Source organism: Suillus fuscotomentosus (assembly GCF_016647785.1).
Source record: "Suillus fuscotomentosus strain FC203 chromosome Unknown F5891scaffold_5, whole genome shotgun sequence".
Lineage (NCBI taxonomy): Eukaryota > Fungi > Basidiomycota > Agaricomycetes > Boletales > Suillaceae > Suillus > Suillus fuscotomentosus.
In genome coordinates this window covers 1,032,916-1,048,570 of record NW_024539517.1, presented here as the reverse complement: position 1 = coordinate 1,048,570, position 15,655 = coordinate 1,032,916, and the positions used below count along the sequence as shown (strand labels likewise).

The window sequence follows — 15,655 nt, the reverse complement described above, 5'->3', positions numbered from 1 at the left end:
CAAAAAGAGAAAAACACAAATAAAAAAAAGAGAACACTAGTCTTGCTAGTTGTCAGACACAGTGAGCTCAAGGTATGTGCTAGATGTTCAACACAGTGAGCTCAGATATGTTGTGCTGGTTGTTGAGCACAGTGAGCTCCAACCTTGAACCACACTTGCTGAATGCTGATTCACACTTCACTCACAATTTTATTCTGAGAGGGTAAAAGTGGCACTTGGGCATGCATTTATTGGGCAAGAAACAGCTCCTTATATAGACAAATTGGTGGCTATACTACTAGTTTCTCGTACTTAAAGTTGTAACTTTACTGTGATAGTACCAAGTCACACAATATCTTTGAGTCAAAAAGTAAATATTCATAACTCTTGTTGGTATAATGATGAGCCAGCAAGAGCTGTGTGTAGCCCATGGGTCAGGTGTCCCTTGATGACTCAGCTAGACAAGGAGTGAGAAAGTGATTACATATTGTGTACATATGTTTGTGCAATCTGTGGCTGATGAATTGATTGGTAGCATAATGACATAAGATGCGTATTTAAGGATTTGTAAGCTTTCCCACAGGGTAACCTTATGCAAACATATTTTTCATAGTCACCTGATATGTGTGAGAATCTTTCTGAGTCATCCTCATGGCTGACTAAGCAAAACTCATTGCAAAATTAAATGTACAAAAAATATTCAGTCCACTCGCGTATAATCTCGTAAAATGAAAAAAAAAAACGAAAAATATTCCCTTAGCCTTAGTCTGACTTCAGATCACAGGAAAAATGATTTCATAGGGCATAGGGCTCATAGGAGAGTATTAGTCATCCATGCACTGAACCAGTTTGGTGCAGGTCATCGCCTCGTCCAATATTTGATCCTTCTTGTTAGTATTCTGATCAGTGCTACAGCCAATATATTAGAGTCCGTGTATGCAAAGGATCCAGAGCCCTATCACACGTCCGCCCTCTCCAGTGAAGCCTGGGTTATGGAGCTGTTGTCTGGTCATCCAGAACAGATTTGGTGCAAACTTGGTGTGCATGCACACATCTTTGCAGAGCTCATCTCTGAGATTCGTGCCTTCGGACACACTGCCTCCAAGTTCGTCTCGCTAGAAGAGCAGCTTGCGATTTTCCTGTACACATCTGTTACAGGTTTGTCCCTCAGACACATTGGTGAAAGATTTCAACGCTCGAATGATACAATTTCCCAGTAAGTACTATGCGCTAACAGTTTTTATATTGTCTCATGTTCTATGTAGTTACTTTCGCAAGATGCTCAACATCTTCTCGTCGTCCCCCTTCTATATGAAATATGTCCATTTATCAGACGCCTCCGTTCCCAACAAAATCTGCTGTAACCCGAAGTTCTGGCCATTTTTCAAAGATATCATTGGCGCCATCAACGGCAGCCACATTCATGCATCGCCTCGTGCATTCGAACGAGGTCCCTATCATAATCGAAAGGGATTCGTTTCACAAAACTGCTTGTTTGCATGTGATTTCGACCTCAACTTCATATATGCCCTCACTGGCTGGGAGGGGTCGGCTACAGACACACGTATCTATGAGGCTGCAGAGGGCCATGACCTTCGCATTCCTGCAGGGAAATATTTCCTTGCAGATGCAGGTTTCCCTCTGCGGCCTGAACTACTCATTCCTTACCATAATGTGCGCTACCACCTTGCAGAATGGGGTCGTGCAAGTGTAAGGTGAGTTGTACCAGCCTTTTTCTTCATGTTATGTGCTAATTTTTAAAAGGCCAACTACAAAACAAGAGCTGTTCAATCTACGTCATGCATCCGCTCAAAACATCATCAAGCAGATATTCGGTGTCCTCAAATGACGCTTCCGGATCCTCCTGCTGTCCTCACCATACGCTATGGGCATACAAGCTCAGATTCCAGCTGCATTGTGCAGCGTCCATAATTTTATCCGCTTACATGATCCTGCAGAAGGCAACCTGCCTGACGTGGACCACCCCATCGGTGATGCGCACACCACAAAATGGGAGCAGGAGCCAGCAGAGAATCATCCGGCTGGACATGATGACGTCCATTTGATGCGTGATCGCATTGCTGAAGCGATGTGGGTGGATTATCAGCGCATTTTGCAGGAGAGAGGAGATGATAACGACGATCTATCAGAAGATATTGCAGAGGAGGATGAGGATGGACTGGACTAGTACTAGTATTCACTTGTACTTTACAATGTTATATATCAGCAGCGGCAACCACAACCATCTACTCCTGATCTGTTCCCGGTCCTGCAAGTTCCTTCTCATTCTCATACATTGTTCCCAGTCCCACAAGTTCCTTCTCACTCTCATACTTACTCCTCATTAGTAGCAGCAACCACAACCATCTACTCCTGATCTGTTCCCGGTCCTGCAAGTTCCTTCTCACTCTCATACATCATCGTTCCCGGTCCCACAAGTTCCTTCTCACTCTCATACTCACGCTCAATCGCACCTATACATTGTTCCTGGTCCTGCAAGTTCCTTCTCACTCTCATACTCACACTCAATCACACCCGCATACTCATCATGATGTCATATAGGATGTACAATACAAGTACTACATGTTGATATGAAAATGTAATGAGAAGTGATACAAATAGTATGGTAGTTCTATGTAGACACGAGGAGCCCAGAGATAAACGCATGGCGCATCTCAAAGTCATCCTCCAGCTCGACATAAGTGGCAAGATTGTTCTCCCCTCCTGCATGGGTAAATATCTGCAGGAGGGTGGCTCTCTGTTCAACTCCCAGATCCACATCTGCACTGTGCATGATTGCAAGACCGCGGGAGATCATGGTGGGTGGAGCAGGAGGAGGAGGAACTGGTGGCACCACCTCAATTGGCTGGACCAAGCTCTTTTCGATAGCGTCAGTGAGGCGATTAATACTACCTTGCATGTTCATGACAGCAGCTGCTGGAGTTATCTTCGCAGCAACTCTGGCAGCACTGCTCACCCCCATATGTGTGCTGCCATGTGCCGACACTCGAGCCTTCTTGAAGACCTGAGTGGAGGGCACCAATGTTGTTGAAAGCAGGAGAGTTGACGACTGGGGAGTAGCGGGATGGGTAGATATGGGGACACCACTGGAAGGGAGAGATGATGTCTCCAGAGAGTTGATTAAAGTGTTGGTGCGCAGGCATTTACTGGACTGGGAGCCGGTAGTAGTGGAGGCTCTGATGCTGAGTGGCATCATCAGGTCAGCGCTCATGTCTGGCACACTGGGGTCCACATCCATGTCAAGAAGGTTGAGGCCTCCATCAGCGTCATCAAGCACATCATCAATACTGATGGAGGCGGGGGCTGTAGTAGCGGGGTGGAATGTGTGCCTTCCATGAGCACCGCTGTTCTCGCCTAGGATGGCCTGCATGTCGTCATATGGGGGCCACCCTTTGTTGCGCAAGGGGCGCATTGCAATTTGTGACTTAGTTCAATGTTAGTCAATGTTGCGCAATATATTTAATAATGACATACCTTTGCCACAACATATGTATCCCAAATGCTCGCAGCAGCAGTGCCCTCAATTCCAGCTCCCTGCACATTGTCCCAATGAGAGCCAGACACATTGCGATAAACCTCGATTTGATTGAATGTTTTTTTGAGCTAAACCGATCTTGTCAATTCATGGTTGATCAATATAAGATAACATACCAAGGTCCACTTCGTCTTGACCATCTTGCCTGTCTTTGGTGGGCCTATTGTCTGAATCATACCATTGGCGTTGATAGCAGCTGCTGCACTGTTATAGGTAGGCATTGAGAAATTTTTCCACCATCACCACCTGATGCGCGATGCTCAATCAGGTGGTGAAGCAGGACATCCACCTCCGCATCTTGCCAATGTGCCTTTGAGCTGTCAGTCTATTGTGTGACCTCTGGCTGAGCCATGAGAACTGTCGTAAAACTAGCACAGATAGCCGCAAGAGCAATAATGCTAGTATGAAGCCTTTGTCATTGATGACAATCAATAAGATAATGTACACATCAGTAAAACCTCACTTTTATTTTTGGTGATGAATCCTAATTTATCCTTATTTTCTCACTTTAACCGGGTTTGAGGAGCCATTGGGGTGACATGAAAGAGACGGTGGAAAATTTGAGAAAAAGGCCACTCGCCCTCTGAATTCTACTTTATTGCTCTTAAAAGTCACTTACTAGGCATTGACCGACAAAAAAAGCAGTAATAATAGCGCAAATGGCGTCACATTGTCCAATACAAAGTACAAAACATTGGTTAAAATGGAGTAAATGGCGACGTGAAGTGTGAAAAAGTGGTCAAAATAGGAAGAAAGGGCAGTGATTGTAAGAGCAAAAATGAATGTAAAACAAAAGAAAAGGAGATTAAAGGATATGAAATGTGGATAATGAAAAACAAAACGAGCAAACCGGAGCGATGGTGGGATAGGCAAAATGCAATGGTTTGAAGACAGGCGCTGCACAATTGGAAACTTGCAGTGAGCAGTGCAGAAATGACATCTATAGAATGATATCTCGTTACCACAGGATGGCGCGGATGTCAATGGCCTCTGAGCCGTCATCATCAGTGCGAAAGTACTTCTGGAGGCTGACATTGCCCGATTTCTTCAGCAATTTCTGAGCTGTTAATGTTGTGGTCCTCATGTAGTCGTCTCCTTTCGCCTTGATAGCAACCACATATGACGCAGTTACTGATCCCCAGTTGTTGATGGAGAAGGCATTCTCGGTAGTGCTATCCTTGCCGGTGGCCTTGTTGAAGGTCTTCAGTGTCCGCAGCTTGCGCTTCATTTGTGCAGGACCCAGATCTAGGGTGTCCACATCAATGTCAATGGCATTGACACGGAGACGTTTGATGGCGCGCTCAAGCTGTAGAATTATCAGTAATGTTACTTGAATGTACAGAGTACTTACTGAAGCTGCACAAATGCCAATAACACCAGTCATCCCGACGATGGACAGCACATATGTTTTAAGTGCGGGGACTTCAACATGCCCGAGAATGGCGTGAAGATGAGCGGTTGCGAAGAGCTGCAACATGAATGGAGACCGGAAGGCTTGCATCAGGTCTAGGTTTTCCATGTCCTCATAAATGAAAGCGAAGTCCTCCAGAAGCGCGTCAGCAAGTGTTTCTGGATCAGTGTCAGCATTCCTAGTGAAAAAATCCATCATAATAGCCAGTCTCATTGATCCAAAATTGCTGCGCCACTCTGCGAGACGTTGGGTGGCCTGATTGAGATTGTAACTGTTAGTAATAGTGACAGAAAAAAAATGCGACTTACAACGCCAAAGACAGACCCTTGAGCAGTCACCTTGTAATCAAGATCTGATTCTTCTGAATACACGACATCATAAATGGATTGGAGTGCCTCGACCAGAGGAGTGTCTAAGAATTGCCAGAGGTTATTTTGACTCCTGGCCCACAGGTAAAGTGTTGGGAGGAACTGCTTCGGCCACTGTTGATCTTGGCAATGAGGAGGGAGATGATAGTTTCAGTAGCTCGAGCGCGTCTTGTATTGCTTCTCGATCCAATAGCCAGGTGGGGCTGTGAGTGTTAGTTGCACGGTGCTGGCATCAATGTCCTCTTCAATTTTCACCTTCTTTGCAGGTGGTTGCATCTTTGTGGTGGCCGACTGGGAGATGGCGACAGCAGTCTGTCAGAGAATATAAGTTGTGATAATCATCAATAAAATAAGCTTACCGAAGAGGTCAAACGCACAGCCGTCTTTGTTGTATTGGCCATTGCGACAGGGCCTGAAGGGACATCAATAACCTCAACATCTGATGTATCCTCGTAGGGGGTACTCTCCAAGACAAGGGTGGAGGATTTGGTGTCTGCAAGCTTGCGCTTCTTACTCCGACAGAACAAGATTCCATCGCTTAGGCTGCTGTCACTGTCCACCACCTTGGACATCCTGGCATCTTTGCCCTCAAACAAATTGTCCTCCAGGTCCACCAATGCATCGTCCAGGTCCATCGGTGTGTCGGTATCAATATCCTGTAAGTCCTCTGTTGAAGACAGCACATCCTCAGGCATTGCATCTGAGATAATCTATATAATTGGCTTTGTGCATTAGAATTAGAATTTATTACAAAACATCTAGTACGCACCCTAAGTGAAGACTGCTTCCCCTTCATCTTTTGAATGAAGGCATCCAAATGTTCCTGAGAATCATCCGACTTGTCATCAAAGCCGCCAACAAGAGCCTTGGGAGCGTCAGATGCATTAGCTAGAGCAGGGGGGGCCTTAGATTTGGAGGACTTGGTAGTTATGGCCAAAAATGATGTAGCACAGGAACTGGATAAAGCACTGCTTGGTGGCCCATGCGCCAATGACAAAGCTGAGGCAGTGGTATGAGTCTTAGAAGCGCTGGAAGTTTTGAGTAGTTTGGTTGCGTCTGGTGAAATATCAGAAATCCAACCATCAACGCGCTTTATCAATGAAAACTTGGGGTTGGTCCTGAATTTTGAGGTCAAGTTAAGAAAAAAAAGAGTCGATTCAGTCAGCATCAACATCGTGGTTTTGATCGGAACAAAAAGACACACGTCGTGGTAGAAGACTTTCCTTTCTTGTCGCCAACACATGGCCTCTGAATTAACTCAACCTTTCCTGTGAGTGAGCCTCGTGCATTGTTGATTGCGTCCTTCAGAGACATTTTGACGGCCCTCTGGTTCTTCTTCTTTGTTCCGTCCTCAATGTTGGTGTCCTGGCTGCTTTCTTCTTGGTCCTCGACGCCGGTACCAGCCTTGGGTGAGTCAGTATTCATGATACTAGTAACACCAGTGCTTCCTGCTGCCAGGAGCTTCTTACTGGTTTGGCAGGCACTACTTTTTTCTTGACAGGGCGAGCACGGGGTTTGACTAGCTTTGGTTTAGTCGCCATGCCTTGTTCCTCTGCCTCCTCCATCTCCATCTGCATTGCAGCAAGCCGCTGCAGCCCCTCGACTGCAGCCCGCTCTTGAGCTTGGTGGGCTTCCTCAAGGATTTTGTCGTCCTCTGCTTTCTGGGCCTTGCTACGTCACGGAACCCGTCCTTGCACTGGCAGGTCTGGCAAGCCCAGGTGTTTGAACTTATTGTCTCGGCGAGTGCGGATTCCCTCAGTGATATTGGACATAATTGCTGACAAGTAGCAGATTAAATGAGTGCTGCAGCAAGCTTGAGATGGGTGAAAAAAATGTCAAGGACAACGTGTAGTTGAAGTTTGACTGCGAATTTGTAAGTTCCTTACTTAAATCAACCCGAAACTTTAAAGGTTCAATTCATCAGTCTAGTCATTTACAGTGTCCTTTGCAACTGGGTCCGCATGTGTACTGAATTGTCCTTAATTGACGTAAGTTTGCTGTCTTTCTTTTCAACTTTGCTGTTTGCTAGAGCTCTCACCTTTCAACGTGCAGATTTCCAAGCTAACATAGGCAATCCTTCCACCTTTGAACACACAGATTTCCTATTGGTGATTTTTCCTCTTTTCAATGTGCCAGAGCTACTAGTACTGACAATCCTTCACCTTTCAACGCATGAACCGCCAGAACTAATACTGGCAGTCCTTTCGGTGTGCGAACCACCAGAGCTAATACTGGTAATCCTTCCGCCTTTCAACACACAGATCTCTGATTGGTGAGTTTTCCACCTTTCAATGTACAAATTGCCAGAACTGAACATCATTCTAGTCTAGTATTGCTGCAATGCCCGATAACATTCCACGGAGTCAACTACGCCGTCGCAACCATAGTTCACTCCAACTACCATGTAGAAGTTGTCCAAGGTGGTTCAAAACTATCGCCGGGCGAACAAAACATTGCATTTCAGCACATCCCATCCCGCCAGTACTACCTCAGGACAACCACCAACGCTCTCCGGAACCCATCATACCAGAGCCCCATCTGCCAAGCCCACAGCCTCATGTCGACCACGATATCGACATGGATGTGGATGAAGGATATGCCGACTTGGAGCACCAACATCAACCATCGCCTCAACCAAACATTGATATGGAATTCATTGGGCCTGGGGATCACCTGTATCGAAACTATCATACGGGTCTCAATGGTAAGTTCATTCACATGATTCTGTCACTGTGGCTGAATGTGATTACAGCCAGACCATGCAACATGGATGGTATATTCCTCCTCCCTGGCACTCCACCCCCACCTTTGGAGAACGTAGCAACTGGCGACTGGACACCCTTTTGCAATCGTACAGAATTCGAAATGGCAGAGTTCCTGTATATGCAAAATCAGATGCCGGCAGGTCAAATCAACCAGTTGCTGGATTTATGGGCATCTACCCTTGCGAAACATGGCGACAAGCCGCCATTCGCAGATCATCGTGATCTGTACGACATCATCAATAATTCACCATTTGGGGACGTGAATTGGCAAAATTTTACAGTAACTTACGATGGTGAGAGACCTGAAGATGGTACCAAGCCATGAATGGACGACAAATACGAAGTCTGGTTTCGTGACCCACGTGAAGTCGTGCGCAATATGCTTGCAAATCCAACATACACCAGTGAAGTAGACTACTGCCCCTATCGAGAATATTCAACCGAGGGCGACAAGCGCCAGTGGAAGGATTTTATGTCTGGTGACGGGGCATGGGATCAGGCAGTAAGTGCAGTCTTCATCCTGTAATGACTGCTAATTCTGTATGTAGGATGAAATAGCTAAGGACCCGAGCACGCTCGGCTCTACGTTTGTCCCTATCATCCTTGGCAGTGACAAAACGACAGTTTCAGTCGGGACAGGTAATAATGAGTATTATCCGCTATATGCCTCAATTGGGAACATTCGCAACAATGTTCGACGAGCCCATCGTGATGGAGTAGCAGTCATTGGCTTCCTTGCTATGGCGACAAATGTGTCGTGGTGCGGTGTAGAAACAAACAATACAGAGAGGAACAATGATGCTCCAAACTGTATCTAAAAAATTGTTGTAAGGTTGTGTGTTGCCTAGTCTGCGTTACCTGAGGAGACAAGTGTGTTCGACCCTGAAGGGGAAGCGAGTGCAGCAAAGATCTAGAGGTACGCGCCTCAGTGAAGCGCGAGAAAGCGCAGGTGCGCGCGCGTATGCGGAAATTGATAAAGACTAAGCTTAAGTGATAATATGATGCAAGGTAGGAGAAGAGAGATGCAAAGTGTAGACAAATAGATTTCTACTATACTCTGCTAAGTTGTAAGTGACTGGTAGGAAAAGTAAGTTGTAAAAATGGAAAGTTAGTTGAAAAAGTAAGTAATAGTATGTACTGCTGGCGCTTATATAGCGTGCCTAAGTGCGGTCATGCGGAGCCGAAGTGCTACCGAGTAGGTATGTAAAGATATATATAAGTAAGGGTCCATTATAAAAATAGAGGTGGAATGATATGCTAATAAAAGAAATGGAAATATACGCACTAGAGGGCTTGGTGGACAATGGATGCTTCTGGATGGCTGGCACTATAGGGCGCTCAAGCGCAGGAATGCGCGCGTGCATATACATCGCGAAGCGCGGGAATGGTGCGCGCATGGTGCGCATTGCGCAGGAAAGTTGCGCCTCGTATAGGGATAGCTGCGGGTAGCGCACAGAGTGACACTACAAGTTCGTGCTATGTACTCCTTGGTGGGAACTGCCATATCACGCCATGAGAGGCATGAGTCTCTACAGCGGGCTTCTACGATAATGACTAACTGATTTTTACAGCTACAAAGGAACATGCTACCGAGGCAGTGTTCCGAAAATTCTGTCGACAGCTGTTCCATTCGTCACTCTCCAAGATTCTCAACACGCTGAAACCAGGCATGACAACCCCCGAAGTCACTCATTTTGGAGACGGTCACTACCGTCGGGTTATATACGGACTAGGGCCATACATAGCAGATTATGAGGAGCAAGCGCTGTTAGCATGTATCGTGCGTGGTTGGTGCTCTAAGTACATTTTTGTCATCTAGTATGTATCTTTGTATAAGTTACAATTTTTTTTGCAGATGTATGGCATCTCGCGAGGATCTCGACGAAGATGTGTTACATCATTGTCGTGAATACACAGAAGCACTCGTTCAAGAAGGTTCCTTAGGTGACCTGTGGGATGACTTTGGAATAGTCGGGGAACTTGTAGTATGTGAATCAGTGCACTCCTTGCAGCACCGTTCTTAATGATCTTATTTTAACAGGCATTTACAAACGACTTCCCCAGAGCTGACATCCATCAGATGATCTCACTGGATATTCTCCATCAACTCATCAAAGGAGCATTCAAGGACCACCTCGTCGAATGGGTCGAGAAATACCTCAGACACACGCATACGAAACGAAAGGCGGATCAAATTATGGATGATATTGATTGCAGGTAAGCTTGACCACATTTAGACTACATAACATTACTCATTGTCTTAGAATTGCCGCTGTCGCCTCATTTTCAGGCTTGCAATGATTTCCTCAGGGACGTGGCTTCAAGCAATGGACAGGAGATGATTCGAAGGCCCTGATGAAGGTAATTCATCAATTTAGTCATGCTATGGTCGCAGAACTTATTAATTCTTCAGGTCTACTTGCCTGCCATCGAGGGTCATGTACCCGTAGATGTCGTGCGCACCTTTCGTGCACTTCTCAAATTTTGTTACCTAGTCCGTCATAACATAATCACAGAAGACACTCTAGTCGAAATCGAAGACGCTCTCTCACGCTTTCACCATTACCGTAACATCTTCAGGACGACAGGAGTGGTTCCTACCTTTTCCCTACCTCGTCAACATTCACTCAAGCACTATGTCCAAAACATATAATTGTTTGCTGCACCGAATGGCCTCTGCTCATCGATTACTGAAAACAAGCACATCAAAGCGGTCAAGGAGCCATGGAGACGATCCAGCCATTATAATGCACTTGGTCAAATACTTGTGACCAACCAATGGCTCGACAAACTTTCTGCAGCACGAGCTGACTTCACACGTCAGGGAATGTTAACTGGTACTTGCCTCTCAGTAACTATGGACACCTTGGGTGGGTAAACAGTTCGTGAGATATCCTATATACTAATGTGCACAATAGTACCCGCACAGCAGATCAATGAACTTGATGAAAATGTGCCGGCACCAGCACCAGCACCAGCACCAGCACCTCTGCTGATCAGCATCAATGAGGACCTGGAAATTGATGATGGTCTGACGGTTCTACAAGCTTATGTCCAGCTGGCGAAAACACGCCGTAAGGCTTCTTTTTCTTCCTTTTGAATGTCCTAATAAACTATGTACAGAGGGCAAAAAATGTGCTCAAACTATTCCTGCACTTGCTGAAGAACTCAATATTCCTAGTCTACCTGACCTCCTCAGATGCTTCTTATTCCAACAGTTGCATCCTAAAGATCCTCGCGACCCATCTAATATACCCCTCACCGAATGTCCCCTCTATCTTAGCAAAATCTCGGTCTTCAATTCCGCATCATCACGATTCTATGCACCGAGTGATTTGAGCGGGATCGGTGGTATGCGTGTTGAACACATTCGTTCTTGCCCCATCTGGCGGAACGAGTACCAGCGCCATGACTGTGTTTTCGTCAACACAGACTCCAGTTTGCCTGGCATGCAAGGCCTCGAAGTCGCCCATGTTCGTGCATTTTTCTCATTCAGGTACCGGGGCAGGTGATATCCCTGCGCTCTAATAAGCTGGTTCGACAAAGTTGGTGACGCCCCAGATGAAGATACAGGAATGTGGATAGTTCGTCCTGGATTTGGAGCAGACAGTGCTCCAGGGTATGCGGTCATTCATATTGACTCTATTTATCGTGCTGCGCATCTTATTCCCATGTATGGCGTGCAATTTGTGCCCCAGGAGCTCAAATTTTATCATTCATATGACGCATTTCAAGCCTACTATGTGAACAAATATGCTGATCACCACGCATTCGAGATTGCATTTTGACTTCACTTTGTTTTGGATACTAGCGTGTAGCTACTTAAACACAATTTGACTATATACTACTATTTTCGTTCTGAACGTGCCTTATTTCCCTTTGCACCAACAATTTCACTTAGCCACTCTGTGGCGCCTTTGAGAAAATTCAGGACACCCAATTAACACTCCTTATATTCATTTTCGCGCCTTAGCGCTGGCGCCAAGGCGGGTAAAGTGAGATAATAGCAGAAAATAAAAGTGAGGTTTTACTGATGCAGGTAGGAGATGTAAGGTTAGAAGTCCGACGTCTGGGACGCTTCAAGCCGAGAAGCCTCACCTGACATTTGCCAAACCTTCGGTCAACATCTCGTTGCCAAACTGGCTCTAAATGGACTAGCAGCTTGGAACATTAGTATGCACTGCCTTCGGCTCGCAACTTGCAAGGCTCTGCCCATCGCCGCTCAGCGTGATCACCGTTACTGGGTACAGTGGATCACTGATGCGATAATTGGTATTTGTGGAGGAGAGTAAAACACGCGGGCTATATGATATAACATCAAGATCAAACCGTTAACGTTCCGGTCAATCTCAAGTCTCAACACCCCTTCCTCCTCTCATGATATCGTCTTTCTAATGTATACCACTGAATCGGAAGCGCAGCAAGCGTGAGTGATAAACCCATTGATTTGTTGTGTGTGCTGATTGCGAACTAACATTACAATTTGTCAGGTTGGTGCAATTGTACACCCTTTTCGTGGCAATCAGTACTGCGACTTTCCATCTTGATTCTCAAGACGATAACTGAATATTTTAGGTATCCTGCTATACGACCACATGGCAACCCTCCCAGAAGAAATCATGATTATCTGGTGTCGTCCAAAGGCAACGTTTGCAGTGTTATTTCTCGTCAATCGCTATATCGCCGTGCTCAGCAATATCCTTGACTTAATGAGCACGTTCCTACCCGTTTCAATTGAGGTTCTACAATTTTGTGTGTGTATTCGACTGACAGGCTCACTGTATCTCTACAGAGGTTTCAACTTTGCTTCTTCAATATCTACTATCTTACTCATCAAAGACTCAGCTGTAGGAAATTTGTGGTGGCCGTATACGCATTACGTATTTTCCAACAAGTCTTCATTTGCTGTGAGTTAGAAGTTTATTGCGAGAGAAATACGCTGAAGTTTTCAGATTTTCAGTCACATTGACTCTTCGCACTTATGCTCTCTACGGGTGCCGCAGGCACCTGCCTATATGGATGGGGATTATCGTCCTTGCTGTTGTGACAGGAATACTCTTAGTACGTATTCGCGAAGAATTTGAAACTTGAGAGTACTGAAGTTTTAGGTGGGAGTTTTTAGATATAATTTGGTAAATGGTGGGATCGGCGGTGGCAGCTGCTATAAAATATACACAACATCGGTGTATGTCGTTCCCTTCATCGACCCGCACGCCTACTCAAAAGTCCTGCCAGATCTATCCGTCAGTACAATCTAAGTCACACCTGGATGTAACATGATGGTGCTAAGGAATTGTCTGATCGCAGGTTATGGGATAGCTTGGATAGTAATGTTTATCTACGAATTACTCATCTTTATCCTCACAGTTTCTAGGACTTGGAAAACTAGGGGATTGCGGCGGTTCTCCCTCATATCCAGGAGAGATATCCTTGATGTCATATTCCACGATGGTATTTTTCTGTCGCACCGGTATTGTAAACACTGAACCAACCAAGCACAGGTGTGATGTACTTTGCGTGAGAGTGCTAGCGAAACTATGCGAGTGAAGCTGATCTGCTTTCTCTCAGAGGGATGACATTAGTCAATTTACCCAACATTCTGACGTACTTCGTAAGTCAATGAATGACGTATTGATTCAATCGCACTCACACCATGATTTAGTGTGGCCCAGTAAGCATACCCGCATGTTTCACCAGGTTGACGATTTCCTGACGATTTGCAAGGAAATCCTCAGAGGCAGCCTTAGTGCATTTACTACTTGGTGAGTAGTTGATGGGATAAACACAGAACGACCCTAATTATGACCCTCAGCATGTCTGTCACTCTCATCTCTATCAAGATATGACCCTTACACGTACTTAGCCTTTTCATTTTACATACACGAACACTCCTCCTACCATGCGTCATACACGTTTCCTATTGACTCTCCGTCCCAATCAAACGTATTAATTCCTCCTCTCGTCGAACAATCTCCCTCAGTCTTTTTGAACCAAGACTGAGGTGAGCTATCTTATTGACATCCCTACTCTACTCTTACTAACTACTACTCTACTAGTTCTGTTCTCGCCCTTAGGTATGGTCCATAGTTACCCTATAGTCTTTTTGAACCAAGACTGAGTTCTGTTCTCGCCCTTAGTTTCTCTAGTCCGAGTCTCTTCACCTTTGATAGGTTATGAGCCCTGGCTCAGACTAGGCATACATTCGTTTCTCGCTTCCACTCGCCTTATCTGAGCCTCTCCGACCTTTTCCGAACTGGAACAAGGTCGCCCTCTATCCCCGCTTGACCTGCGGATCTTATCCATTCCCTTGCCGCCATCGCCGCCATTAACGCCTGTCGTACCAACTCGCTCGTTACCACACCCATTGAATCTTCCCATTCTATTGTCGCCATCGCCGACACATCGTTCGACACCTGTCATGTCCACCATATCGTCGTCCAACATCCGGATTCCAACATCTTTTCCTCACCCTCCTCTGGACGCCAATGGCTCCAACTACACCTCGTGGGTAACGACCATGGACCTTTGGCTCTCGCTCTTCAACCTTTGGCGCCTCCTTTCAGGAGATGAGAAGGGTCCTCCGCGCCCAACCAGAAGCACCACTGAGACTGAGGCTGACTTCAACAAACGCCTCGCGGCACATGATGCGAGCGCGGACGTCATTTCTTTCCGAGAACGCCAAAGCATAACCAAAGGACTCCTTGGTATGACGGTACACTCAAGTGACCTCATCCACTTCATGGGTGTCACTGATCCAGCTGTCATCTGGAAAGCGCTAGAAGACAAGTATCAGGCGTCTGTTGGCATCCGCTTTACGAGCCTCATGGGCCGTATCTTTGACCTTCCCAAAGCATCTGATAGCGACTCTCTTACCAAGACCATTAAGGAGATCACGGACATCAAGGCCCAATTCAAGGTCATTGAATCCATCGAATGGAAGTGCAACGAATATACCCTTGTCCAAGCGCTACTGCGTGCCCTTCCCGACTTCTATGCGCCGCTTTCCCAGCTCATACTCCATAGTGCTGACGCCAATACCGGGAAGCTAACGCTGGAAGGAGTCATCAGCCAGATCAGGAACTCGGAACAATATTATGCAAGTTTCGGCTCTGCAAACCCACATGCGCACCACACAGCCATGGCTGCTAGGGTGGCGAAAGCAGGTAAACCTACTGAGCGTGCCAAACCGAAGGATTTTGACGCCTCCAAGGGAGATAAATGGGAGTTGTCGTGGCGCTCGACGTGCGGATCTTGCAAGCGCACAGGCCATATCTGGAACAACTGCCGTGCTCGTCTAGCAAAATCCGACTCATCAAACACGTCAGCGTGCATTCCCCCCTCACCTTCACAAGGTACTGACATATCAGTTCCCCTACCAGGACAACCTGACGGCATTCCATCGTTTCTTCGTCTTCCTACACACTCTGCTAGTTTCTCTAATACGAGCACTATTTCTTTTCAATTCCACGTAGACTCTGCCGCCACCGCACATATGGAATCCAATCACTCCCTCTTCACTCGCTACAGAACTTACAACCCTCCATTAATCGTGAAACTTGCGAATGACGATACTGTT

At 46.2% G+C, this 15,655-nt stretch overlaps 4 protein-coding genes across 4 annotated transcripts; 2 read left to right on the top strand and 2 right to left on the bottom strand.

The window, feature by feature from the left end:
- Window positions 1-3,143: 3,143 nt before the first annotated feature.
- On the bottom strand, window positions 3,144-3,756 carry F5891DRAFT_975719 (uncharacterized protein; the record flags this gene model as incomplete). Its single annotated transcript, XM_041376552.1, has 4 exons — window positions 3,144-3,182; window positions 3,221-3,424; window positions 3,475-3,603; window positions 3,652-3,756. The coding sequence occupies 4 exons, from the start codon at window positions 3,754-3,756 to the stop codon at window positions 3,144-3,146; spliced, it is 477 nt and encodes a 158-aa protein (XP_041231885.1).
- Window positions 3,757-4,493: 737 nt separating this feature from the next.
- F5891DRAFT_975718 (uncharacterized protein) lies at window positions 4,494-7,086 on the bottom strand (the record flags this gene model as incomplete). Its single annotated transcript, XM_041376551.1, has 9 exons — window positions 4,494-4,841; window positions 4,887-5,201; window positions 5,255-5,428; window positions 5,570-5,626; window positions 5,674-6,024; window positions 6,084-6,432; window positions 6,519-6,718; window positions 6,784-6,975; window positions 7,000-7,086. 9 exons carry the CDS (start codon window positions 7,084-7,086, stop codon window positions 4,494-4,496), a joined length of 2,073 nt encoding a protein of 690 aa, XP_041231884.1.
- Window positions 7,087-7,891: 805 nt separating this feature from the next.
- Window positions 7,892-11,867, top strand: F5891DRAFT_1182556 (uncharacterized protein; the record flags this gene model as incomplete). Its single annotated transcript, XM_041366180.1, has 14 exons — window positions 7,892-8,018; window positions 8,067-8,372; window positions 8,424-8,581; window positions 8,628-8,889; window positions 9,651-9,879; window positions 9,935-10,064; window positions 10,121-10,296; window positions 10,344-10,353; window positions 10,390-10,440; window positions 10,493-10,717; window positions 10,781-10,949; window positions 10,998-11,153; window positions 11,203-11,575; window positions 11,612-11,867. 14 exons carry the CDS (start codon window positions 7,892-7,894, stop codon window positions 11,865-11,867), a joined length of 2,628 nt encoding a protein of 875 aa, XP_041231883.1.
- Window positions 11,868-12,198: 331 nt separating this feature from the next.
- F5891DRAFT_559182 (uncharacterized protein) lies at window positions 12,199-14,200 on the top strand. Its single transcript, XM_041372259.1, has 13 exons — window positions 12,199-12,505; window positions 12,570-12,604; window positions 12,655-12,818; window positions 12,872-12,986; window positions 13,040-13,140; window positions 13,188-13,264; window positions 13,315-13,322; window positions 13,387-13,530; window positions 13,581-13,596; window positions 13,648-13,690; window positions 13,742-13,750; window positions 13,804-13,841; window positions 13,943-14,200. The coding sequence occupies exons 1-13, from the start codon at window positions 12,474-12,476 to the stop codon at window positions 14,001-14,003; spliced, it is 843 nt and encodes a 280-aa protein (XP_041231882.1). The 5' UTR covers window positions 12,199-12,473; the 3' UTR covers window positions 14,004-14,200.
- The last annotated feature ends 1,455 nt before the right edge of the window (window positions 14,201-15,655 follow it).